Consider the following 26,841-nt stretch of genomic DNA (forward strand, 5'->3'; position numbering starts at 1 on the left):
ACTGCACAGAGCAGGGTAAAACACATCAAGTCAAAAAACTAAAAGCAAATACAGTATCAAAAATTTAATATGTATAGTCAAGTAAATAACAGATTATAAAAAACATTTGGTGTAGAGCTAAGTCTTCTTTTATTATGAGTAAAATATGCATCATTGATAATATACTGAGATTTTCATATATTGTACTTAGTTTGTTTCACTATAATAAAACTTTATTTGTATAGAACCTTTCATGACATGAAATGCAGCTCAAAGTGCTTTACAGAGAAATAGAGAAAAAAAGAAAGGGCCTAAAACAACATGACAATAATAGCAGTAATGCATACGGTGAGGACATGAATAAAAAGCTCAACTAAAGCTCAACTAAAAGCAAGAGTTTAGAAGGTAGGTCTTGAGATGTGCTTTAAAAATGTCTACAGAGGCTGCCTGTCGAAGGCATAGTGGGAGTTTGTTCCACGCCGTTGGCCCGTAGAGGCAAAAAGCTGCTTCAGTTGACATTTTTAGGCACATCAAGCAGGCCAGCAGTGGAGGACCTGAGGGGGCGGTCTGGGACATAGCCTATGTAGGCAGGCACTGGCAGTCATGTTGGTAAGAATTGGTGTGAGAACATTGAGAGCTTTATAAACAAGTAAAATAATTTTAAAATCAAGCCTACAAACAATCGGGAGCCAATGCAGTGAAAGCTAAAACTGGAGTAATATGTTCTCTCATCTTAGTTTTAGTTAAAACTCTGGCTGCCGCATTTTGAACAAGTTGTAATCTGTCAGTTGTTGTTTTGCATCGTCCAACGACAGATAGGCTCTGAATCGCGTAATATTTCAATAAATTTCAATTCAGAATACCCCCAACCAAGTTCTTATTGTACTGTTACATTCTACAGTCAGGTTGCCAAGTCTACTTCATTCATTCTGCTCACTAGAACCAATTATGAGAACTTAATAAGACTCATGTCTTATCCACATTTAGCTTGAGAAAGTTCTCATTAATCCAGCATTTGATGCTGGATAGACAGGTCAACAATGGGTCTAAAGCACACGGATTGTGTGGAGCTACAGAAAGATATAATTGGTCTCTCTTTTCACACATTTCCTGGTCTTCGGAGCAGCCAATCATCATGTTCTATTCTATTGGCAGGGTAATTCTAGGGAGAATGACGGGGACCTGACTGGACAGTCTGGTAGAGATCGTTGTCTGGGTGCTGGAGGGCAGTGTATGTGTCTTGGTCCTCTTGGTCCTATATGGAAATGCATTTTTTAATTGTTTACTTACAGTAATTACATGTTACTGTTATGTTATGTTGTTGAAAAGTAGAGAGAGAAAAAAAGGGTTCATACACCGTTCACTGTATAATGAAGAGTTGCTGCTTTGATGGATGAGGCAGAGACATGTGAGTTTGTTCTTCTGTTTCATATAGAAAATAACAAGACAGAGTTAGCATGATAGTGCTTATTGGTTTTCCAATAATAGGGCTTTTGTAAATTAGCTTTGAAATTAAAATAAAAGCTGCAATGATATTGTACAGCCATTATTCCTACTATATTTACTGTATCATTCATAATTCACTATCCACAAAAAATGCCACTAAGAAGTGATCTTACTGAGTGTAAAGTCCCGGGGTGGGGGGATCACATACTCTGATAGGCAGAGCTCACAATACTATTGTGATCTAGACTAGAGCAGTTGTTCAATTTGTCAAATATTATAAGAATGCGGCGAAAATGAGACACTGAGTGCTTCTAGATCTGCTATTTTCACACTTTTCGCCTCTTTCTTATATTATTTGACAAATTATTGGCAAATAATAATTATTAAGAAATTGCCATTGCCTCATGTTGAGAGGCGTTGAGAGCTTGTAGATCTGCTATTATATATATATTTTTTTTTTATAGGGATGGGAATTATCGATTAATTCATTAATTGATGATAAATGATGAGTTTTGAATAACCTTATCGATCGATTATCCAGTTATAGTTGATATATGAATCAACTATAATTTTGAAAAATAATATGAGAATCTTAATTTCTCTCAATGTCTAACACAAAAATCTACATTTTGCTGATATACAGAAAGAATACAAAAGGCATATTATATTCCTTAGTCAAATATTTTGTGGACCATTTGAGATACAGCGCAATGGCATCTTGGTATGAGGAATATAATTAAATGAAACGTGCACTGTCTTGTCTGTCACATCACCTGCAAAAGCAGAGACGTTTCTGTGGTTACCAAGGTGGGGAGTTGTTAAGTCTAATTGAAGAATTTCGTAACGCTGATAAATCTATTATATATATACTGCTGAACGGAATGCGGGAATATAGTACTCACCGATGGATGATTCTCCTGATGGCAAAGGTAACTGCAATTCCAATGATGACAGTGATCTTGCTCATCAGTGGTATAAGAATGTACATGGTGATGGGTGAAGTATTGATATCGTCCACTGCATGCTCTCCAGTGACTGTGATAGAAAAAGAGTAAGGCATTTGTAGACCATTACCGTCAAGCCAATGTGTCACAGTGATAAACAGATCCCTTATCCTGCTTCAGTTTTCATAATGTGGTAGGCTATCAGTGGCAACATGAGTTAGGATCATAACAGACGATGTTCAGCATTTGTTCAGTCAGGGAACATGTCAAAAGTTTGCTCAGGTGAGCTGTAATCACGGCTGCTATATCGTTATGTTGGCCTTGTTCATTGTTGTGTAAAATGCACAGTGGGTACTATTAAACAAAAGATCGCACCAATAAAGACCTATAAACAGGGTAGAATGAACATCATTTATGGGCAATCCAAGACCCTTGGAATGATCCAAACTTTTCACTTGTATTTGATGCTAGTGCTCTGGAATAAACATGAAATATGTGATATTATCTTACAATGTAAAGACAAAAAGTGAATGAATGTAAAACATAAATTACCTTCCACTGTAGTCTGGGAAATACCAAAAAAGGACTTAATGTTCACAGTAACGTTGAGTTTGACAAAATGTGTTCCTCCATAGAATGCACACTCACAGTTATAGCTTCCATTATCTGCTGTTGTTAATTTGTTGAGGTGTAGAAACATTCTCTGATTCTGATTCAACAGTGTGATCCTGGAGTCACAAGAACTCTCAGTGTTATTCCCAGTCTCATAGCTATAACGCAGTTGACATTCTTCTCCTCCCCTCCTTGTTGTGATCGTACATATTATACTTATGATGACATCAAATGTTTCATTGGCACATATCGGAGTGACATCTGGTTCTTCACCAATGGTTTTAACAAGAGACACTGCAAACAATAGAACATGAGTCAATCTGTATACTATTAATCTTGTTAATATTTTTTCCCCTGACAAAGTCCACCAAAAAATTTGCACTGGGAAATCTACCACAGATGTATGTTAACACAAATAACAAATCATCTGTGCAGTATAACCGATAATTACTGTACCTTCTGTTGCAGCACACAAACTCCACAACTGCAGGAGAGAAACAAATTGCATTTTCCATGCAGACTTGCGGACTAAGGACAAATACAAATGCACCATTCCTTCCTCAGCTCTGGGCTACACAAGAACTGTAATGTAGATTGCAGCAAATGTTGCATTGAAAGAGTCTAAACAACTTCTGACCCACACTCACCCACCATGCACGTTCAAATGGTACCGTATGCATTCCATATGACTAACATGTGAAACTTCACCTCTTCACCTCTCACCTCACGTCTCACATACCTCAGAAACACAGTGATAATATAATGAGGAAGTGCTTCAGTTATTGCTGGGAGGTAATTATGTGGTAGCCAAAGTTGATCTGATCTGAGCTTAATTCAGTCAGAATTCTGAATCTTTATTTGATTAGCTCGTTAACCACTAAACCTATAGGCTATTGTACTTCAGACGAAGTAAGAAAAAGGCGTTCTACAAGCTCACAGCAAGTCGCATTGCGACGAGTTATGAGCATGTAGAACAGTTATTTTGGAAAATATTGAAAAGTTAGAACATTTTTGCCTATAATTAATTAATTATATTCCCAAAACAGGGACCCCAGGGTTTACGTAGTGCCAGTGTTGCTGTGTTCACTGTGAACGGCTCTCAATTTTTATTGGTTTACTTCCGTACAAAATACACATCAAATCATACACTATAGACATAGCAAGAATATAATCATAAGCCGATGAGGACTGCAAATCGGTACAAATAAAGATGTTACAGATTGATAGAGCAACGTGTTAAACGAGTCAGTCGTTTTCATAATGCTCCCGGACAACCAAATCACACATAGTAGTGTAAAGTGCTTGTTCAGTTTTTCTCCGCCATCAAGTGGACAGTTTCACTTCGCTATGGCCGCTGTGCGGTCTACATTGCCGTTTTGGTCCCGGGTCCGAATACGGTCAGAAGCACCCGTTTTCTCCTCCGTACAGCAGCATGTAGAGGGTGGAGCAGCCCAGCGCCGTTACCAGGACGACGAGGACCTTCTGCATCCAAAGACAACGGTCCAGCTTCTGCTCCAGACGTCCACTGCTGGACAACAGCCTCAGGAGCTGAGGAGGAGGCGCTGAAGTGGTTACTGTATGATTTGTAATAATAATCAAAATCTAAAAGGTAACTAATTTTTATTTTTCAAATAATTGTAGTGGAGTAAAAGTACAATATTTGCCACTGAGGTGTTGTGGAGTGGAAGTAAAAGTACTGGCAAATGGAAATAGGATGATACTTTAAGTAAATTTACACCACTGTTATAGAGTACCACTGACTGGAACCATGAAGAATGGCATGCTCAGATGCAGGCCCTTTTTAAATTATTATTAATTTATTCTTCAAGTGGAGTGTCTGACTTCACAAGCAGTGCTCTGAAACCCCCCACACATCCTGCAGAGCTGCCAACCGGCACACATTTTGTGTACCAACCAGGCAATTCTAGGCGTATAGACACCTAGAATTGCGTGGTTGGTACACAAAATGTGTGCAGGTTGGTAGCTCTGCATCCTGTCTGACTTCCTTGGCTGTCCACATTTGTCACTTTGTTCAACATCTGAAGGGTTCAGTGTCTTGGTGCAAAGACTACGGTAAATGAAAGTTAAGCTGTATAATTTTGCAATTCAATTGAGTGAGTGATAAAATACTGTAATGAAGCAAGTGTGCATGTACAGTTTGTCATGTAGCCTGTGTGTCCATCCCAGTGTGTTAAAAATGACAAAACAAACTTGGTCTACTGATGGACGGACCCTGGAAGGGGTGGGAAAAGGGGGGAAACTATATATTTATAAAAAATAAAATAAAATGTTGACTATACTGCTGAATGTCATGAAGTGCTATTCAATAAACCGAAATAATAAAAAAATAACTTGGTCTTAAAACCCCACTACCTGGCACCAGAGGTAATGAGCCACAACGCCTCAATCATCCTGCACACCTCTAGCCTGCCATGTATGTGTGATGCATTATTATTTAATTATCATTATTTGGTTTGTTTCGACCACAACAGAGGTCTTCATCCCTGAAGAAGACATCTGAAACGTAGGTTTCTCATCGTCGTGTGACCTCCCTTTTCATCTCCTTCATCCTTTGCTGTGGTCCGCACATCTGCAATATTGCTGTGCACCCTTCTATTCCTGTCTGTAGGTTTGGTTGTCTCTGCCATGAGTGCCAAAGCACATTTCATAACTCCATAATACTACTCTACTAATGTGTTACTTAAATGATCATCAGTTCCATGTTATTCATCATTCTCCAAGTGAATGGTGGATGTCTGGTGCCATATAAACCAACCGTAGTGTGCGTGTCTTGGTGGCTGTTCGTTCCGTTTGTGAACGGTGGTCTGTTGCACGTGTTGGTGGGCTGACTGAGGGTGGGCTTCAGACCCTGCAGGACATGGCACTTAAGCCTGAGAGAAAAGGAACACAAGTAACCATTACAAGGAACGCAGTTTCCGGGCATGGATTACATTGTGCAGGATTTGCTTCTGAAGTTATGGCCACTAAGCTCATTTGTTTTATGTCATACTATTTTACATTTCTAGTGACTACAGTGGGAAAAAATAGGGAATATAAATTTGGTGCCCAAAAGCAACAACAAAAAAGGGACGCTCATATCATCTCTCCCCAAGCAGAACAGAAAACAAGAATGACTCTCGGAGATAACTGCCAGGTGCAACAAGCTCTTGTAACGCGTTTTCTTGTAGCGTGTTTTTGTTCGTTTGTTTTGCTGGTTCACTCACTGCGTTTTGTTATGGTTGTCCTCTAGCTCCAGTTAGCTCATAACGTTAGCTTCTGTTAGCTTCTGTTGCGGCGTTCAGAGTATGGGTTTTTATGCAGTTCAGACTATCATTGGCTTAGGAGGCAGCCAACCATGACTAGGTCGCTAGTAAGATCGCAAGGAGGCAGCCAATCATGACTAGGTCGTCACTGAAGTAGTCTTTACGGTCGCCAGTAGTGGTGGGTGAAAATGTGGCCCAGGCGCTTTTCAAGCACCTGGCAAAAAAATCAAGCTGGGAAAGTTCTTATGTTTTTTTTCCCTGCCCTGAAACATTATCATCAGGTATTATTATTATATAAAGGAAGAATAGAGGAATAAAAAGTGTACAATATTTGTTAAAATGTCATTTGTATGTGGACACGACGACCAGTTCATTAAGCCTGGTTTGCCTGGAGAGTGGTGATGATCCACCTGAACTGAAGCCACAGCTGTTGTTGTATGATAAACCCTAAATATAAAGGGAAGACATCATTGCACATAACCACGCCAAGGGGTCTAATGAAGTCACCTCAAACACAATACAAAAACCACGGCACATGGGAAAGCGTCTGCAAAACTACTATCATGGTCCTGACCGATGCTCCATGACTTTAGCCTTGGGGGTGTCCTTCCAGAACTGGCTCAGGTCCTGCTGGGTGCCCGCAGGTTCCATTTCAGCGGCCATAATGAGGAAGCGCTCCTGAGGCAATGATTGGGAGCCTGGAGAGCCAATCACAAAACAGGAACTTATATACACGTGTGTGTGTGTGTGTATGTACGCATGTCTTTTTCTTTGTTACAAATCGAGCACTGGGTATGATTGAGTGGTGGTCTCTAGTCTAGCCCACTGTAGAGCAGTGGTTCTCAACCTTTTCAGGCCCTCAAAAGCACCATATATGAAATGGAGGGACCCCCCCCCCCACCCCAACAGAACCACTGCCATATAGGTTAGGTCTGGTAGAGTGTGATGGTCTGGAGGTACCTCCATGCAGAGAGACCGTGATCTCCACGATGGTCCCCGCTGCACAGCTGCTACTGCTGGGCTTCACCCTGTACTTCTCTGGGGCTGTGGTCCGTACCTGAGAGCGCACGCACACACGCACAGTGGTATTACTCAGAGTTTTTACTTAAGTAAAAGTATCGATACTGCAATATAAAATACTCTGTAACAAGTAAAAGTCCGTAATTCAGTACAAAGTACAAAAGTATTGGCATCAAAATGCACTTAAAGTACTCATTATACAGAATGTCCCATTTCAAGTTGTCTTTTAGTCTTTTGAAAATAGCAGATCTACAAGCTCACAATGCGTCGCATCATGACACATTAAGACCTGATGCCGTATTCTACAAATGCCTTCTAAACTAAACTTTTATTTTTTTAATTACATTTTCAATAAGTGAACAAAGTGATAAAGTCACAGCGGTGAGCTTGTACATCTTCTATTTTTGAACAGCCAACGCGAAAATCTAAAATGACACAGAACGCTTTCCTGGTTTGAACGGATTAATACATTTATTCAGCTCCAGTAGTTGCTGTTACAGTATGTTGCTGTGGACAAGAGCTTCAGCTAAACGCGTCAAACATGGGACGGAATATCAAGGAACAGGACTGACCTTATAGGCCACATAGTTTTTGGTCACGTTGTTGAGGATGATGAGACATCTCCTCTCCGTCTCTTTCTGACCGAAGGACAGCGCCTCAGCCGGACTGCAAAACGACATCCGACATGAGTCACACACTGTTGTGAGATTGTGGATTGGCTATTTCCAAAAAGCCGATTTAAATAGGGTCAACATGTTCCACATTAACCATTTTTTGCTGGTGGGGACCCCCTGGAACACCCCAAGGACCCCTGGGGGTCCCCGGAACCCCACATTGACAACCACTGCTCTACTGTACACAACACACACAGACAAGGAGGAAGAGAGAGACATGCATCACTGAATTCACAGGCCTCAGCGTTTACAGGACTTCCTGTAGAGCTCGATTAAAAAAAAAAAAAAACAATGCGGTGACATGACATTTTCTCTTTACTCCAAACTGAAAGTATTGAGTTTTGAAAGTATAAGATTTAGATAACAAATGCCATGTCACATAGGATGCAAGTTTGCAGTTTGAAGATCGGCTATTTGATGAGATATACTATATTTTCTACTATATTCTATTCTATTTTTCTACTATCATTAGTTTACTGCTTAAGCATGCAACATTGTACATTTCCAACAGTAATGGGTCGCACAGAGCAGTGAGAGTGTGTTGATTCTTTTCTAAAATGGCCAAACGTTGTGGCTATCCTCCAGCCTTGGTCAGTGTGTTATATTTCTACCACTGATTTTAAGATGTTCTGAGCAGGAACATAAACTAAACATTTTAAATATAGCCTAATAAGTTAGCCACAGCAAACTGACCTGACATGAAGCAGAGAGCCTTTGAATGTGGTGGTAGGCCTGCGGGCATATCGCCCCCTGCTGGCTGCATCTGTATCACCTTCATCAGCAAAACACACCTAGAGTAGACAAGTTGTTCAGGGACACACATATGGTAGTAGTAATCTGGCATTAATAATAATAAAACGCTATTTGTATAGCACCTTTCATGACATGAAATGCAGCTCAAAATGCTTTACAGAGCAATAGAGAAAAAAAGAAAAGCAAAGGCATAAAACAACATTAAAATAATAGCAGTGAATAAGGCAATACAGTTACAGCCACAAAAGCTATCATGTGGCAGATATCATTTAGCATCAACAGCATTTAGTTTGAGTTAAATTAAGCCTAAGTCACATGACGGTATCACACATAAAAATAAACCTACAAGCTCACAACGTACACTCTCGGTGTTAACCAACACATAAAAGGTCCATTTGCTTCCAAACAATCTAATTAAGTGGGGAGTCCCACATAGACCCCTGTGGGTGCTCGAACCGCACATTGAAAACCACTGTGTTAAACTGGGAAGCACAAAAACAGAGTAAGAACCAGACATTTGAGGACCTTTCTGGGTCTGAGAGCTGGTTCAGAGTTCTGTTTCTCCTTTGTTGCCATCTCCTCATCCTGGCTGGGCTTCAAGGAGACGGGCGACTGGAAGAAATCTTCTGGAAGGGGAGGGTAGCTGTAAGCGAAGCCGTCCTAGAGAGACAATTTGACCGGTGCATGCTTAGTGAATGAGAACAATGCATGTATGAGAATGGAAATTGTTCTCGGGGCTGATTTTAATATAATGGGTACAATTACTGTAAGTCCACTAAGAGCTGCATCCCTGCTTGTTAATGTAAGTTAAGATGCATTGGGGAAATAGCATCACGCAGTACATAAAACTACCTGTAAGAGTAGGCTTTATAAGATCGTCTGCCTCCGTGTTTGAGCTTGTTAATGATTGTGGAGTATTTCATTGGTACACGTGTACATACATGTACTTCACATTCATTAATTCACTTACTACTTTGCTGATGTTCTTATGAAACGACCTAGAGAGACACAGACGACTGCTCATTGACAGTGTGGTTTCCATGAATGAAACCTATGATATTACAGTTCTGATGGCCTCTCTAATTAGTTACCATCTCACATGCAGCCATCGTGTCACACCCGTGAAGTGTATACCGTTGGCAAATAACTGTGCGGCAGATCTTTAATTAAAAGGAGTGTTTTTAAGTGGTGCAAACCACTTCTACGTCCAGCTTACAATGCCTTGCACGTGTTTGTTTGTGTGTGTGTCTGTCTGTGTGAGCATGGAACGAGAGAAGTATGTGACATGGCTGCCACCTGCTGGACGCACGGGAGTTGCACCACTTGGTTCACACTGGTGTGATTTTTTCAATAGAAGCAAAGTGTATACTTGTGCAATATGTGTACTCTGTGCGTGTGTGCATCTACATACAGTGCCTCCCATGTGAAAGGGCAAATGTTCTGGGTCGATATAGGTCAGAATGTCTGTTTTGGAGACAAACTCCAGCTTGTCGATGGCCTCTGGATCCAGCCAACTTTTAATGATCTTCCAAGCAGCTGGAATCACACATAGACAGATTACAAATTACAATTTGCATCAACAGTGCTTTTTAATATGCATGATTCGAATAACCACTTAAGCACTATTTTGTACTTTGTCACGTGACGGTGTTACACAATGTGAGTTTGTAGAGCCTTTTTTTTGTTGATATTTTAGAAAGTTTAAGAAAATTAGCAAACATTTTTTTTAAATGTTCACCTATATGACATGCCCAAAATAGGGACTCCAATGTGAGATTAGTAGAGGTCCCCCCCCCCCCCATGCATATTTCATGTATTTTTATTATATTATTTTGAGGGCTACACAGCACCCCTATCATCCTGCCAGGTTGAAAGTGGTTAATGTGTGTTTATCGGCCACATCAACTTACCATTCATAATCCATGGCACTTCATACACATAAATTTTGTCTGGGGAAACAAGAAGACAAATGTATCGATATAAAAAATTACGTAATGCATTCACAGAAGATCTATCTGAATACTATCTGCTCTGCAGACAAATGCAACCTTTACACATTTAGCCGAAATTACAATGAATGCAGTGGAATTTACAGAATGACTGAATGTTACTGTGAAACTAGGGCTAGTTCCATGATAAAAGATGGACAATAGTTACCTCACACCAAATCTGACATTGGGCGACCTCTGGATAGAGGCCCTCAGTAAGTAGACAGTTGGATATAGAGCAATTTACTATCTAACTGAATGATGGATACAATGTATGTAACCTAGATACCCTTCCCTTCTTACTATGTTCATTAGTACTTTCAATACTAGTTTACTAATTACTTTTACTGTCTTGTACTGTCTGTCTTTGTTTTATTTTTCTTGTTCTGACCTTGATTGGGGGTGGGGGGGGATATTTACATGTCGGATACAGCAAAATGTACACATATGTTTAAACATTGCTGCATCAATAAAAATAAAGTTGATGGACAATAATTGCAATAGAATGTATGATTGTATATTTTAAAGTAGGACTGTACGATGAAACAGAATTGAACTTGTACTGTAAATTAATAATAAATGTAATTTATTTTACATTTAAAAAATAACTCCTTACACCTACCGTATAATATTTGTTTTCTTTATACCAAAGACTAACCTAGAATCACGCCTGACTCTGAGGATTCATGAGTTGATGGTGTAATATGTGCACATTGACACAACATGATGGTTGGATTGGTTGGTCATCTGGACTTTACTTTGTGAGGTGTGCACTGAAAGGCCTTGGTACTTACACAACAATCTGGGGTAGTACACCTGGAAACAGTTGATGATATACTTCACAAAGTCCATGTCCTGCAGGGGAGCAGCATATTGTGTATCTATTCTTAAGAATTAAAAAAGGGTACATCTTCCTTGCTGGTTTTAGAGCGCCCAGAGGCCCAAAACCCTCCATGAAAACATGAATTGTATTTTTATGGCGTGGGCCGCGTGGCTCTGGAAAGTCTCTACCAGTGTATAAGGTTACTGTCTGTGTGTCTTTCCTGAGCTAATCTTGCAAACCGCTGGACCGATCATCAGCGCCAAAGTTCTCATGCACTCTGCACTACCATAGAACACCACGTCACAGAAGATTGGCATATTGGCCAAATGACCACATGAAGATCAGGCTGTGTGAACAGATAATAGCAGGAGAGGAGTCGAGGAAGGGGTTTGATGAGGCAATGGTAATTGGATGACTAGCTGATGCCTCATTCAAAAGCCTAAATACAGTAGTAGAGAGCCAGAAAAAACACAGCACCGGAGTAGTGAGAATGCTTCTTACCACATTGCTCAGGCCAGAGTCAGTCATGTCAAACACTACAGTGAGATGGGTACCAGGTTCTTTCCTGATAAAACTCTCCAGCCAGAAGGCCACATATGTCCTTTTCTCCTGTAGCCCACCCACAGCTTTGACAAGTAGTTTCACCCTAAACCAGACTGAGGAACAGCAAATACAGTTTAGAAATAATGTGTCGTCTATCAAGAAGATCTTCTCAGGAACATGTACACACCCTGGCCCTGCATATAATGTTGAAATGTTCTAAACATCATGCCTGGCTGCTATATCTGTATTATGTATACTGTATATGTTTGATTAGATTTGACATGTTTCTAATTCTAAGATAATTAGAATTTCTAAGAGATCTAGATAGACAAATGGCAAAGTCAATAAGCAGCACTTACACAACGTGTTGCCTTCCTTGTCGTAACCATGGAGATAGTGCATGCCAGTCTCCATGAGCTGTTTTGATACAGAGCTTTCATTGATATCTGCAAATGGAGATAAACGTGAAAAAAACAGTGTGCCAATACAGACTAAGCTACACAGCAATGACAAATCAAATAAACACAAGGTCAGTGTGTATGCGTGTATGGAGAGAGAGACGATGTATAGGCTTGTCTAGCCTCAACAGTGCAGTGTCTATGTTGGCACACTGACACAGTCGTTTTCATTGTAGCCTATGATTCAACTGTCAGTCACAGTTTCGTCTCCAATAATGGCTTATGGGGATTAAAACTAAAGGTAGACAGTACGTAAAGTACTGGTAGAGAACAGGATGGATGTTTAAGTTCTTCCTTCCTTGGGGGCCATGTTGTGATTTGTGAATATTTCAAGACTTTTTGTTAGACATGATGCATCCACTTTATGAGGGGTGGCAACAGCTCCACCAGAGAGCTCCAGACTTCCCTCTCTCCAGAGCAACATCCTTGGTCTCCTTCCAGTGGGACGTACATCGAGGACCTCCCTAGGGAGATGCTCGAGAGGCATCCTAACCAGATGTCTGAACCACCTAAACTGGCTCCTTTCCAGGCCAAGAAGCAGCCACTCTACTCCGAGTCTCTCTCGCGTGACTTAACTTCTCACCCTATCTCGGGAGATGCCAGCCACCCATCAGAGAAAACAAATTTCGGCCATTTGTTTAGTTAAATATGTTTAGTTGTTTGTTGTTGTTTATGTTTAGTTAAATAACTGAAAAATATGAATAACCTATATAAATAAGAAAATATTACAAGCAAATGTCTTGACATGACTAGTGACTTCAATAATAATATTTTAGTTTTGGTTGCTTTCTGTAATGGAAGCTTCATATTACAATGCAATGTTTCATATAAAACACTATTTTCTCAACTTTCTCAGCTTGTCGATCTACTATTTTCAACAAAAGCTCTCCCAACAATACGGATCTTGGGGTTCAAGTGGTTAAGTTATGTTATGCGGACAGAAGAGCGTACCATTCACACAGAGTTCTTTTCTCCATTGAAAGCTCTCTGCTATCATCTTCAAAGACTCCTCCACATTATAGTGCCTCCATTCCAGGTAGCTGTCCACCAACACATCATCCTTCCACAACCTCTCCAGATCACTGGCTTCATACTTGTCTGAGGACTCTGCACATTAGATGAACAGCAGGAGATAAACAGCAGTGTAGTTCCAACCTCACCAATGCTACCACTATTTTACCAGCATGTCACATACTGATTACATACCGGTACACTACTAACAGCACAGTTTCAGAATTGGTAAATAATTAAATAAATGCCTGACAAAGTGGCTTGTAAAGCAGGGAAACCCCAAGCCAAAAATAACAGCATTTGGCTGGTGGTATTGTTTAACTAACACAATTTAGAGATCCTGCATCTAAAATGCAAATAGGTAGGCTATAGCCTATAGCCCACTGGCTACTGCAGAATAGCAGATAGGTAGCCCTGGTTCTTGACAGATAGGCAACCTTAACAATGTGGTATGATCTGAGTAATGTTGATCTATGCATGCTTTTTTTATCTTCAGGAAGAAAAAACAAAGAAACAAAAACAAAACAAAAAAACTTCAGTCTGAGACTCTGAGTAGATAGCTCAGTTTTTTGTGAGTCACTTTAAAAAGGGCACAGTCAGGAAGCATAAACTTCATAGCTACATCGACACACCCACATAATTATCAGATTTCTGCTTGTATTACTTTTATTTAGGCTACTTTGCCCTACCTTGCACATATTCAGAGCGGAATCTTTCCCTGGTTTCTTCTATTTTCTTTTGGATACTCTGTGGACAGGTGGTACCACATAGTTAAACACATGAAAACCAACGTCAGCGAAGCTGTTGCACGAATTCAAATCGCACTAGTTTTGTAATAGTGAACTTAATACCTCTGGGGATTCAGCAGCCGTGCAATCCGCCGTCATGGTCGCAAACGGTGCTGCCGTGGGAGCACAGTGCATTGTGCAAGGAAGTGCTGCTTATTATAACATTCGTTGCACAACTTGCATAACAACTATGTTTATTGACCCATAGCCGGGGGCAGCACAACCTATAGGATTAGGGTATAAATTAAATGTTATACATTTTCTATTGTATTTAAAGCGGCATTTGGCAAGAATATTTGTAACATAAGCGGAACTGAACAACAACAATAGTGTTCTTCGTGCACAGCACTTCATTATGCAAAATGCACGCTATAAATTCAGCTACTGCAGGTTAATTTACAAATATAGTTGTAAATTAACCTGCAGTAGCTGAAGTAGCGCCTGTAAATATATTTACAGGCGCTGCTCTGAATTGTTGCATACGTGTATATGGGTGCAGTGCAGCAGCACGGCCTCCAGATGGCGCCACATACTCACCAGTCCACTCACCATCCGCAAAGGATGCTGGGTAAATCTAGCAGCCGGTGGGGTTGCCATGTCTGCTTATTATAAGCGACTTGATTGATTGATTGATTGATTGATTGATTGATTGATTGATTGATTGATTGATTGATTGATTGATTGATTGATTGATTGAGTATTTATTAACAGTTTGCAGAATTACTTACAGTACATTTCAAGTACAACTCAATACAAAAACTGTCAACTGTGAGTAAGTGCTTAATTGGGAATTTGGGCTTGTTTCCTATGCAGTGATTCTATGCCAGATTTGTGCTCTTAAAATGTTTAAAAAATATTCCACATTTGTCTGTTTTTTCCAAGATTTTGTATAGCCGATATACAAGCTCACAACGCGTCGCGATGCGAACGTACCGTATACAAATATGCCGGTAGCTAATATTTTGGTATACCTGGTTGCTTGTTTCACTCGCAGAATTTGGCAACACTAGCATCCAGGCTAACAACATGGAGGTAAACACATCTCCTACTGTCTCTTGTCGTAGAAATCTTAGAAATGTCGGATAAATGTGATTTATGCTCAGCCGGTTGCTTATTCGTTTGTGATTATATTTGCCACTGTAGTCCCCCATCTTGTTTTCCAACGTGGCATCTCTGTCAGTTAGAAGGAAGTTAGTAGCCTACACAGTACTATACCACCTGATCGTTTACCTTTATACCACGAGGGATCCGTGTCTGTTTTATTTCATGGATGTTATTAGCTCTGGTCCACTCCATAGCCCGCCCGTAATGCCCTTGCTGCCGTTGAATTAATCATTAGGGCTATGGACCAGACCAAAAACAAACTGGTTAGGCTCCTACTTGGCCTCACCCTCCGAACCCCTCCTGCCCACTTTGACAGGCTGGAATGGCTTTAGGGTGGATGACAGAATACAGCATCTTGCAATGGGTCTGGTCCACAAGATTCGATACACCACCAAACCATGTACTGCTACCCATGCATGTACCTGTCTAAATACTTCCTTAATGTAAACGAAGTCCACACCCACAACACCAGAGGGAGTGCAACAAACCATGTGCAATCCAGATTCGGCACAAACAAGGGACTAAATTATTTTCGCTCCTATGCCACCAAAATGTGGAACGCCCTACCAACAGTCATTAAGACATGCGAATCCCTTGACTCCTTCAAAACCGCTCTCAAAGGGCACCTACGTATTGCTGCAATTCGAAACTGCCCCCCGTAAAATCTGAATCCCCCCCACCACCCAACCCCTTTTCCCCTCACTGTAGGCTATATGTTTCTTTTCCCTTTTTTACCTCCTTTATGATGAATTCCTGTTCTGTTCGTTGGCTATATAGAAGTGTCTATTTGTACGTCTCTAAATGTTTTGATAAATTGAACATGGTGGACCCTCTTGTAAACAAGTTTAATGCGTTATTGGGTCGTCCACTCACAGTTAACAGTCTTTGTTTTGAGTTTGTGCTGAAATGTACTGTAATTCTGCAAACTGTTAATAAATATTTCAATCAATCAATCAAACTCAGAGCTAGGATGTTATAAAGCTCTGGACAGAATCCGTGTTTACAGAGCTAGGAGCTTTGATTGATTGAAGTATTTAACAGTTTGCAGAATGGGTACATTTCACTTTCACATGAAAGCACAATAACTCAATACAAATACTTAATTACTAGTGTGGTCGACACACTGATAAAGTATTACACATGTTTACAACAGGGTCCACCATTTTAAATTCATCAGAGGTTATGGTCATGTCTTGACAGTAGCCTATGTCTGATAAGTCTTATGACAGACTCATGACTGTCATACATGTGTTCATCACAGACATTTGTGAGCGGGCATGAGCCATGTTCATGTTCTTGGCTACTAGTATTTTCAGGTTTCTCTCCAAAAACTAGAATAAATTAAGCAAAATATTTAATGTATTAATCGTTTCACAAAATAAGGTTGTGCTGAACTGCTGATATGTGACTATTGTGTATTAGGAGAAAAACTGCTTTCAATTTTGTTTCCTTCAAATGACTTGGGACTTGGGACATTAGTTTTAAGAAGGATGGCATCTCTACTTGTCAAATAGACAAACCTTCCAGCCATTTTGTAGCCGTTATTGTTGTATTTCCCACCCTAAAGTAAATAATTGTATTATATTTATTTATATTGCTTTGGTTCTTGACTATATAATAGTCGTGTTCCTGTCATTCTTACTTGTTGTTGCTGCTACTTTATGTATGACACCTGCAGCCATTTACCTCTGGGGATCGATAACGTTCCATCATATCTATATCTGTCACGATTACAAATTTAAGTTTACGATGAATTGTCACAAATAATTGGAATGTTACAATTTCAGTGATGTAAATATGTTTTCAATGTAATGGGTCTGAAATATACAAAGAGATCATTGACACATTTAAAAATGTATTTAAAAAAAAAGAATGGACATTTCTCAACATGTAAACGATTGACGATTATGCAAAAATAATTGTGATTATCTGAAATAATTCTGATTTGCCGATTATGTAATAATTGTGAGTGTATTCATATCTTATTTCTGTGATGGATGGACACAGGAGGAGGTTGGCAGCGCTGCGAGCTGGTTTGCAAACCCGGTGTACGGGCGCTACTGGCAACACTACCAGCTGGCCATGTCGTGGCACCAGAGGCACAGACGTGCCTACCGAAAGGCACTGGAGGCGGCCTACGGCCCTCTGTACCAGCCCTACCAGAACCCCGGTCGGCCTGTGCAGCGCTACGCAGACTGGCATACAGGTATAGCAGTGGTTTTCAACCCTTTTCATACTAAGGCCCATTATTTCTTCGGCATTTGAGCCACAGACAACCATTTGATGAGATTTAGCCTCCAATACGAAATATGTTTTTGTCTCACAATTCCATGCCGTAGGTACCATAGAAGAGACAACAGGAAATGTTGATCAAAATAACAATTCTTCTACATTCTCTAATTGTGTAGACTTCTTGTAAATGAATTATTGTAGATGGTCAACAATAATTTAACTCTTGAGAGTGTAAAATGAAAACAAATGGACCCTTTTCTTTTCCTTTTACCTTCTCAAGAGTTCTATTAAGGGACCACCTGGAACCCCCTCAAGGACTACTGGTGGCCCCTGGACCACTGGTTAAAAGCTACTGAGGTATAGGACTGTACTTGACAATTAATTGTCACGCAAATAATTGCGATTAACAGTAGTTGAGCTTTTGACATGAAACACAATATGAACTAAAAACTGCACATTTCTGTGTGGCTCTTAGGCTTCGTAAAGAAATGACTGACAATGACAGACGCCAATAATCAAAATAAATAATATACTACGGATTGAATAGGCCACATCTTTTAATTTTATGCTTAAAGGTATATTCAGTGATTTCACTTAATTCAAATATCACTTATTTTGTTGTTTTGTTGTGATAATCCTCCCTACTATAGAGTGTGCTGGCCATATAAGGAGTTCCTCCCTGTCCCAAGTTAACCCCTGGGGGTCAAAAAACCTTGGACGAAATGCTGGGTCCCACAGCCAAAAACGAAACCTAAGGTTTTTTGAGTGGAATCACTGAATATACCTTTAAAAAAGGAAGTTGTAGGAGTTGTAGATCCGCTATTTCCTCTATTTTGGAAAATATTTGAATATGTATGAACTCCTTTCAGCATGGAAACGATTATGCAAAAATAAGTGTAATGATCTCAAACCGACTGCTATATCGGGCAATTATTATGTGATAATTGTGACAGGCTTACACATGGGTTAAAGTTCTCAGTCACCATTTGGATTCCACAGCAGTCTTCAATGGAATCATGTTGTGCACCGAAAATAGCCAATCTATAAAATCACAACGCGTCACGTGCTGTGAGTTTATAGATTGGCTATTTTCGGGTTATTAGTTATATTTAAGATGAAAGAGAGAAGAAGTGTTCAAACTAACAATAGAATAGATTAATTTTAGGATTTTATTTTGCTTTAAACCATGCCTACATAAAGGAGAGGGTGGCGGCGGTCGGCAGGCCACGGTCCACGATGATGAGGAGGTAGACAGTCGGCGTGGTGAGAGTGACGAGGACGACAGCAGCTCGGAGGATGAAATCGAGTGCGACGTCAGCAACATGGAGATCACAGACGAACTGCGCCAGTACTTTGCCCAGACGGAAAAACACAGGGAAGAGCTGAGTAAGTTACCTTATTCATTATTTTCTTATATCGATTATCAATCGGGCGTGCTCTCTCCTCCGCGTCATCAGTGCCCATAGCCTAGGTGGGGTTGGCGAAAGGGCCTTTCTGTGTGGAGTTTGCACGTTCTCCCTGTGTCCCCGGCCTAGGGTGGGTACCCCAACAAAAAACATGCAGTAATCCTGGTCTCTAAAACGGCCTCCCCCTGGCCAGCTGTGGGTGCCTGATGGAGGGGAAATGAACTGGTTGGAATACCGTGTTCCTTCCACGCGCTACGTCCAACAGGTGAAACGGGTCAGGTGAAAAGAAGTAAGTCTTGGACTCCTCATGTAATGAAGGAAGCATGAGGTCAGTCCGTTGCTCTCCCTAGGTTGGCGGAGGAAGTGTAGCGCCCAGGATCACAGTGGACAATTGACACTGTGTGAAAAAAGGGTTAAAAAATTTATCGATTAGTTTGATTAAGTTTTCCGCCCCTCTTTCCATCCTCCCTACAGAGAAGCAGCAGCAGTTGGAGGAGGACGAGCAGGGGCCGTACGTGCCGGCCGACAGGGACATGCACCGGGAGGCGTGGCTCGGCAGCGTGGCCCCGCCCGCCGAGCGGCCTGGCGAGCGCCGCGCCGCCGAGATGAAGACGCTGTACGGCGCAGCTGCCGCCAAGATCCAGGGCATGGAGGCGGCCATGCAGCTGACCTTCGACAGGAACTGCGACCGCAAGCAGCCCAAGTACTGGCCCGTCATCCCTCTCAAACTGTGACTGACGTACGTCGCTGGTTGGTTGGTTCGCCATTTTACGTCTGCTATTTTGTCCAATGGGCTCTATGTACACACTCCATTTTGGAACGAACTTGGTGCCCCTTCCCTACTTCCTTCACAGGTGTTACCGCTGATACTAATGAAGTCTCTGTTCCATTCTGGGTGCTGCAATGTGCATGTTGGCTCACTGGAAATATTATTCTGTGTGCATAAACTGCATACAGCCCATCCAGTGCGCAGATGGGCATTTCCTAAGTAGCGAGATGCCATTCACTGACGTTCTCTCCTGTGTTGGCCATTCTTCTTCATAAGTAATGAATGGAGAGGCGTCACTTTGTACTGTAGCTGGCTGCTGCTCAGTGCATTTGATAGACGTTTATAAATTCCTTTGGAAGTGCACTAGACATTTTCGTTTGCAGCAAATGTATTTTATTTGTTTAATGCCATACGTGATATATTACAGTTATTAGCTCTGCTCTTCTGGATAAACTGGTTTTGTTGTGGGCGAGGACTACTAGATACGCTCTGCACCCCTGCCCCCCTTTGAGGAGGCAGAGAGACGACCTTTGCTACTTAAGGAGTGGTCGTGTTACAAACAAATGCAGCTCAGAGGGAGGCTCTGGAGGAACTGAAGCTTGAGTCTGAGGAGCTGTACCAAGCCCATCACACACCGGGTGCGCAGCGACGCGGCACAGGCGTTGCCGCGCGGCAACGCCTGGAAAATAGAACAGTGGCGTATCGGAGCGTCAGGCGAGGCGTGAACGCGCGTCGGACGCCACCGGTGTGCGATAGGTTCATTGAAAATAACGGAGGCGGCTGTTTTGACTCGCGGCGTTCGCAGACGGTGTGTGTAGCCCTCCAGGAAGCTCTGAAGCCTGGCCCCCTTCTTTTTCCCTTTAGTCATGAGGGAACAGAATTTCTTTGTTCACACTCAGCAACGTGTTATTTGACTATTGGTCTTCACGAGAAATACTCAATCATTACGATCACAACCTGCCTCAGCCAATATTATTATATTACTTTCAACGTCCAAAAGATGGCACCATTTCCACAACATAGCTTTTCTCTCCACTGCATACAATCACTTAAGTTTCATGACAAAGGCACCATTGGGAAGAAAAAAAACCTGCATTCTGGGCCAGATGGTAAATCCCTAGTAGGTATTCACCCACGGGTTAAAACTACATGTGTATTTACGTAACCTCCTTTTCTCAAACTTGTTTTAGCCACATGACCATTTTTATTTTATTTTCTTCAGCATTGAGGGTTGCATAGGAAGGGTTGTTTCTCTCAACGTGCAGGCTGTACATTAGTGCTGAATACATTTTTGATTCATGTCCTGTTGAGGGAAAGCCATTCCTATGCATAATGCAACCCCTGACAGGGTGGCTTTGAACCCCATGCATCCAAAACATATACGTATATCGTTGATGACAGACAGAAAGCTTGTATCTCCTTATTTCAACATGTTGTTTTTGTAAATGAATGCCTTACTTCGTCATACTATGCTGTAGTAGCCAAAAACTGCCAATCTTCAAGCTCACAAACCGGTTCATGCTCACAAGTCACAACACGATGCGACACGTGAGCTTGTAGATCGGCTGTTTTTGCTATTTCAGCATGTCTTTAAGGTGAAAGTGAAAAGTGACAGTTTTGAACATGCAAGCTTTCCACCAGACAGAGACGATAGTTCATGTTATTTGGCTTCAAAGCCACCCCTGTGGTTCCTCATGAAATGTTGAGTTATTCTGTTTGATCTGTCTTGGCAGCTCTTTCAGGGTTCATGTGTTTATGCTGGATGTTTTTAAACCCTGTGTCTTACAGTATTTCTTTTTTTATATTGTTGATATGGTTTCTAATAAAGTTTTCTTCAGTGAAATGACAGTAATTTTATTTGTGTGTATTCACTGCCTTGCTCTGGGAAACATCAGAGAAGCACTTGCACTTAGACTCTTAGTGGATTTTCATGATAAAATGATAAGAGCCGGGATCTCAACCACGGACCTCTCTTAACCACTTAAACCCTGCTATGTACTGTGTTGTATGTCAAATTGCAGTAATAGCAGATCTACAAGCTCATGACATGGCAAAACGTGCATGACACGTGATGTGTCCGTGTAGATTTTTAAGATCGTTCACCTCCTTCCAGTGGTGGAAAGTAACTACCGGTATGTGCATTTACTTAAGTACAGTAGGCTACTGTACAATTTCTAGGTATTTGTATACTTTGTACTTGAGTATTTCCAATTTCCAATACTTTACTTCAGCATACATTTCCATCTACAAGATCACAATGTGAGGCATTGTGAGCTTATAGATCTGCTATTTTCAAAAATATTTGTATAGGCTACATTTGGGACATTTTGCATAGTGAGTGCTTTCTACTTTTGGCACTTTTGCCAAAAGTATTGATGCCAATACTTTTGTACTTTTACTCAATTCCTAACGAAGTAGTTATACGTACATTGCGAATCCCTTGACTCCTTCAAAAGGGCACCTAAGGACGGCTGCAATTCAAAACTGGCCCCACCCCCTTTATATGTTTCTTTTCCCTTTTTACCCCCTTACATGATTTCCTGTTTATTTTATATTGAAGTGTATATTGTTACGTCTCTATATAGAGAGAACATGTATGTTCTGATGAATTGAAAAAGTCGGAAAAGAGGATGGGCTGTTTGAACTTATCCCTAGCTGCAGTTTGTGACAATGCTCATTTGTGTTACATTACAATATTACAATATTTTTTAGATGTGGCCAGGGCAATGTTTTCTGTGTACGGTAAATGTATAACAAGGGTTGTTAATTTTAACCCCGTAGCGTCTCTCTCTAGCTCTCTCTCTCTCTTTCTGTGTCAGAATGCAGAATGTGGTGACGCTATGCCTCGCCGCTCCGGACGCATGGTCCTCTGACAGCCAGAGAACTCTCCCTGGAGAAGGCCAGCCAGTTCCAGGAAGAGGGAGGGCCTGACGAGCAGGAAGAGGAGGAGCCTGAGTAAACATCCGCCCGGTGGAACTCTGGACATGGTGGTCAACATGGAAGGAGTGCAGGTGAAAAAAACACCACTTTTCAACCTATCTTCATATAATTAGTCCTCACTATTGATCATGATAAAATAGCACAACCCTTCCCGTGATATAATTGATGGGGAATCCAAGGCAAGCTAATAGAAACTGCAGGCTTTCTATTCCTGAAAAGTTGCAACGCAAAAATGGAAGCCATCCAGGATAATAAAAATGTATATATTTTTTTAATCTTGTTTAAAAAGAATCTGCCTAACGATGATGTGGACAGGTTTCTGAACTGCCCACAGCCCTCCTATAGGAAGATGGGTTGAGAAGTGGTGAAGTAGTCCTTTAATTGTATAACATCAGTATAACAAATAACACTGCTGTCCATGTGTTGAGAATGACCAGTTGACCAAAACCTGCCTTTTACTAGTCTGCACTCTGTCATTGGGTATCATTCTGAAAACTGGTGTATAATCCATGTAGCACCTCAGGCTAAAACAGCATCAGTGTTGACTAAACGGGGACCTAGCTGTTCTGCTCCAATGCAAATACTGATGACTCCAATGCAATCCACGTCCACTGCATTAGACATTAGTCTGACATTAGTCCGTGCCCCCTAAGCAATTTCTCCTGTAAGAACAATAATGCTTTTAAATCCTTGCCTCGATCGTTGTAGCATAATATAGATTCTAAAATATGTGTACATATGTGTGTGAATTGTGAATATTGCAGATTATATCTTCGCTCTTCTACTACCATGAGGAGGCAGGGTAGCCTACCCAGTGCACGCCCTATAGTGACATCCCACAAGACATACCAGTTGAAGTTTTGTGACCATGTCTCGTTGCCTTACAATATGGGTATGTGGAATCATTTCTATTTTATTTTCATGCGTAAACTCCTGGTGAGAAATGTAGTCACTCTTTGATTTTGTCACTGCGGTTTGTGCGAACCATCTTTTTTTCTTTTATGATAGTTTGAAGTGAAGATAGACAGGAAAGAGGTAGAGAGAGAGAAGGGGAGAGACTAGCCCCGGCCCCCATATGTGCCCTCTCCCTACGCTCATTCTGTAGCTCCGAGATGAGGTCACACACTGGGCCCCTCCCACCGCGTTTCAGAAACGGCGCAAGTTTCCGCAAACATCGTTTCTTATCCTTACCAGACCATTAATCCAAAACGTGTAGGGCCGATGCAGGTTTACACTAATTCAAAGTTAGGATCGGCCCAGAAAATCCAACTCGCCATTTGAACTGAGCCTTTACGTCCCGTCTTTTGTCAGTCGCTTCCATGTTTATCAAGGAAGTGTGCGTGTGCGCGTGCATGTCGAGTGAACTGAAGTCGGTTGGAAAGGCTAGTTTAGTAAGGGCTCAGTTAAAATGGCGAGTTGGATTTTCTGGGCCGATCCTAAGTTTGAATTAGTGTAAACCTGCATCGGCCCTACACGTTTTGGATTAATGGTCTGGTAAGGATAAGAAACGATGTTTGCGGAAACTTGCGCCGTTTCTGAAACGCGGTGGGAGGGGCCCAGTGTGTGACCTCATCTCGGAGCTACAGAATGAGCGTAGGGAGAGGAGTCAGAGGACACATATGGGGCTAGGGAGAGACACGCAGTAAAGGTCATCATGAGCTGGACCCGAACGCGCAACGCTCTGTCAGGCCAGAGCCTCTGTGGAGCCTCATGCATGCGCCCGGAGGACCGCCAGGCCAGCGGGTGCCCCGGCCTATGCCCGTCTCTGTTGTTTGTGCGCGCTCGACCCAAATGGCTCCATAACGTCCGATTCCATATTTCATTTCAATTCCAAAGTATCCCCGTTAGAAACACGTGGATCTGCCTCTAGTTTTCCGTGGTCCTAAATCTAACTTGTAAGTTCAAGAATCAAAGGTTATGACTCAGCCTTTCATCTTAATATCCTTCTCTTTTAGTGATTACAGTGTGCGTGCACTCGCACACTCACTCAGAAATCTTTACATGTACTGTATCTGTGCAGCATGAATGTATATCGAATTTCAGTATTTAATTGATTGATGCAATCTGCGCCTGCGGCAGAATTATCCATTTGTGCCAGTGGCAGGAACTGCGTGTCAGATGAATTCTATGCTTTAGCCTTGCTATGGTATGATGTTTTCTTGAACACAGCCATGCAAAGTGTGTAGCTTAGCTGCAGTGTGATAGTGCATGCAAAGCATGCCACTGTTTCTCTGTTAAGGTGTGTGCTGTGACTGTGTGTGACTGTGTGTGTTAGCCCTATCTATCAGTACCCACGAGATATGCCATCTGCCTTCTCAATGTGCATCCGCAATAATGCATGCATAAACGGAGTGGCAAATCGAGTAGCATAGTGAGTGCAATGTGAGTTTAACGTTGTTTAATGCAATCAGGTAGGACCTTTCTGTTTGGAAGGATGGGCCAGAAAGTAGTTTTTTGCCACTTGGTAGGCGTTCCTGCAAAACTTCCGGTTATGATGATGATGTCACGCGCATACCCCATGTGTGCAGACAGTCATAAGTTAGTTAGTTAGTTAGTTAGTTTCATTTATTGTCCACGTGTGGAAATTCGTCTTCGGTCTCAAACAGTAAAAAACAAACGGTTACAACAACAGCAACAACACTTAACACAATTATTTTCTCATGGCAAAAAGTGCAGGACAACAGTGGCAGATACATTGGAAAACAAGACAAATATGTTGTTTTATCAAATTTACATTTGATTGTTGCAGGTATATAATCCATAGAGGACTATAATCTAGGGACTATAATCTCATACACTATATTATATTTAGAGGGAAAGGACTACTCTATGGTCCTTCTATGGGTTAAAGGTTACCATTACAGTGGCCAGGGGTCAAGGAGGTCATGGCCTCTTCCCTCCCCATGCATACAGGAAATATTGCAAAAACTAAACTCTACTTGATTGATCCTCAACATCCATGAGAATATGAGATGATCTCCCGGCGGGTGGCGTCCACTCCTTCATGTCAGAGCTGTTGGTGCTGATTGGATTAAGAGGGAGTTGATCTACTCTGTGGAATCCTCAGTGTGGATTAGACCAGTGTGGATGTTGCAGGGCTTGCTCAAAGCAAAATACCGGGCTAATACACACTCAAGAAGAGAAAGGATTGTTATGCTGCATTCTGCGCCTCGGTTCCTCAAGATTTGAAGAAGAGGGCACTGCATTAAATACACAAAATCAACCGTTATCAGGACGTTGGAATATGGCCAATATACTGGCATACTAGACGTGTTTAGCTGTGTTCACACACTGCACGCATGCAGGGTGGTGCAGACATAGCCTGGTAAACGACTCTCCCTGCTGGACGTGTCAGGGCCAACTCTGTGGTCGGGGGCATGGAAACTAGGGGGTTCTAATATTGACTATTCTCTGCCTATCGGGATGCAACACGAGTCGGCTCTGGTGGCCGTCGCAATGCTCGGCATGGCGATTCGCTCGACTAGCGCCTCGCTCGGCCTCACATGGCTCAAGGCCACCAGAGATGGCGCACAGCGCGCCTCCGTCATGGTCACAAAAAGCAAAAACTCCCATAGTTTCACTTCCGCGTTTCCCAGTATGTGTGATTATGACATTCTGGCTGTATTCTAAGCTGCTGATCACGGACATTCTCTTGATTAAGGGGTGATTACATTCGAAGCGGGTGGGTCAGTGAATCTGGATGGTGTTGGCATTCCAAAGTGCTTTGGGAAATGTATTGGTCGACTCGTATGGTGCAACCAATGCTGACTGAGTCTCTAGCTAGACACCCCAGTCCCCTTTTCCACCGGGGTTGAACCCGCTTTGGTTCTTTTTCCTCTTGAGCCAGTTCAGAGTGTTGTGAATGAAAATGAATCGGAAAATGAATCGGTACAGAAGTTGGTTTTGGAAGTGGAACCAAAAAATGGCTGGTTCCATAAAAGCACCAAAGGTTCCAAGAGTCTAGAACGGAACCAAATCACGAACGAAAGTTATTTTGGTGGAAAAGGGGCCCCAGTGATTTCATTTGCTGCTTTAAAGTTAAACAATGTTTTTTTTTGCCTATAATGCCCAAATAGTCACTAGCTTGA

The 26,841-nt window shown here is 41.7% G+C and overlaps 2 protein-coding genes and 1 long non-coding RNA gene across 3 annotated transcripts; 1 reads left to right on the forward strand and 2 right to left on the reverse strand.

Moving 5' to 3' along the window:
* Nucleotides 1–391: 391 nt before the first annotated feature.
* LOC310853825 lies at nucleotides 392–3,650 on the reverse strand. The gene is made up of 5 exons (XR_014568843.1): nucleotides 3,438–3,650; nucleotides 2,922–3,275; nucleotides 2,328–2,460; nucleotides 1,335–1,401; nucleotides 392–1,234 (listed from the first exon to the last, which is right to left on the reverse strand). It is a non-coding gene; the product is annotated as an uncharacterized lncRNA (long non-coding RNA).
* Nucleotides 3,651–4,284: 634 nt separating this feature from the next.
* LOC310854140 (motile sperm domain-containing protein 2-like) lies at nucleotides 4,285–14,406 on the reverse strand. Its single transcript, XM_083758659.1, has 15 exons — nucleotides 14,366–14,406; nucleotides 14,204–14,261; nucleotides 13,455–13,610; nucleotides 12,405–12,491; nucleotides 12,004–12,158; nucleotides 11,474–11,534; nucleotides 10,602–10,640; nucleotides 10,103–10,227; nucleotides 9,217–9,351; nucleotides 8,632–8,729; nucleotides 7,837–7,930; nucleotides 7,205–7,301; nucleotides 6,819–6,942; nucleotides 5,758–5,872; nucleotides 4,285–4,529 (listed from the first exon to the last, which is right to left on the reverse strand). The coding sequence occupies exons 1-15, from the start codon at nucleotides 14,399–14,401 to the stop codon at nucleotides 4,380–4,382; spliced, it is 1,530 nt and encodes a 509-aa protein (XP_083614785.1). The 5' UTR covers nucleotides 14,402–14,406; the 3' UTR covers nucleotides 4,285–4,379.
* Nucleotides 14,407–15,318: 912 nt separating this feature from the next.
* Nucleotides 15,319–21,650, forward strand: gemin8 (gem (nuclear organelle) associated protein 8). Its single transcript, XM_083758551.1, has 4 exons — nucleotides 15,319–15,334; nucleotides 17,414–17,612; nucleotides 18,839–19,024; nucleotides 19,519–21,650. The coding sequence occupies exons 1-4, from the start codon at nucleotides 15,329–15,331 to the stop codon at nucleotides 19,776–19,778; spliced, it is 651 nt and encodes a 216-aa protein (XP_083614677.1). The 5' UTR covers nucleotides 15,319–15,328; the 3' UTR covers nucleotides 19,779–21,650.
* Nucleotides 21,651–26,841: the final 5,191 nt, after the last annotated feature.

This window comes from Protomyctophum parallelum, assembly GCF_964188405.1.
Source record: "Protomyctophum parallelum genome assembly, chromosome: 23".
Classification (NCBI taxonomy): domain Eukaryota; kingdom Metazoa; phylum Chordata; class Actinopteri; order Myctophiformes; family Myctophidae; genus Protomyctophum; species Protomyctophum parallelum.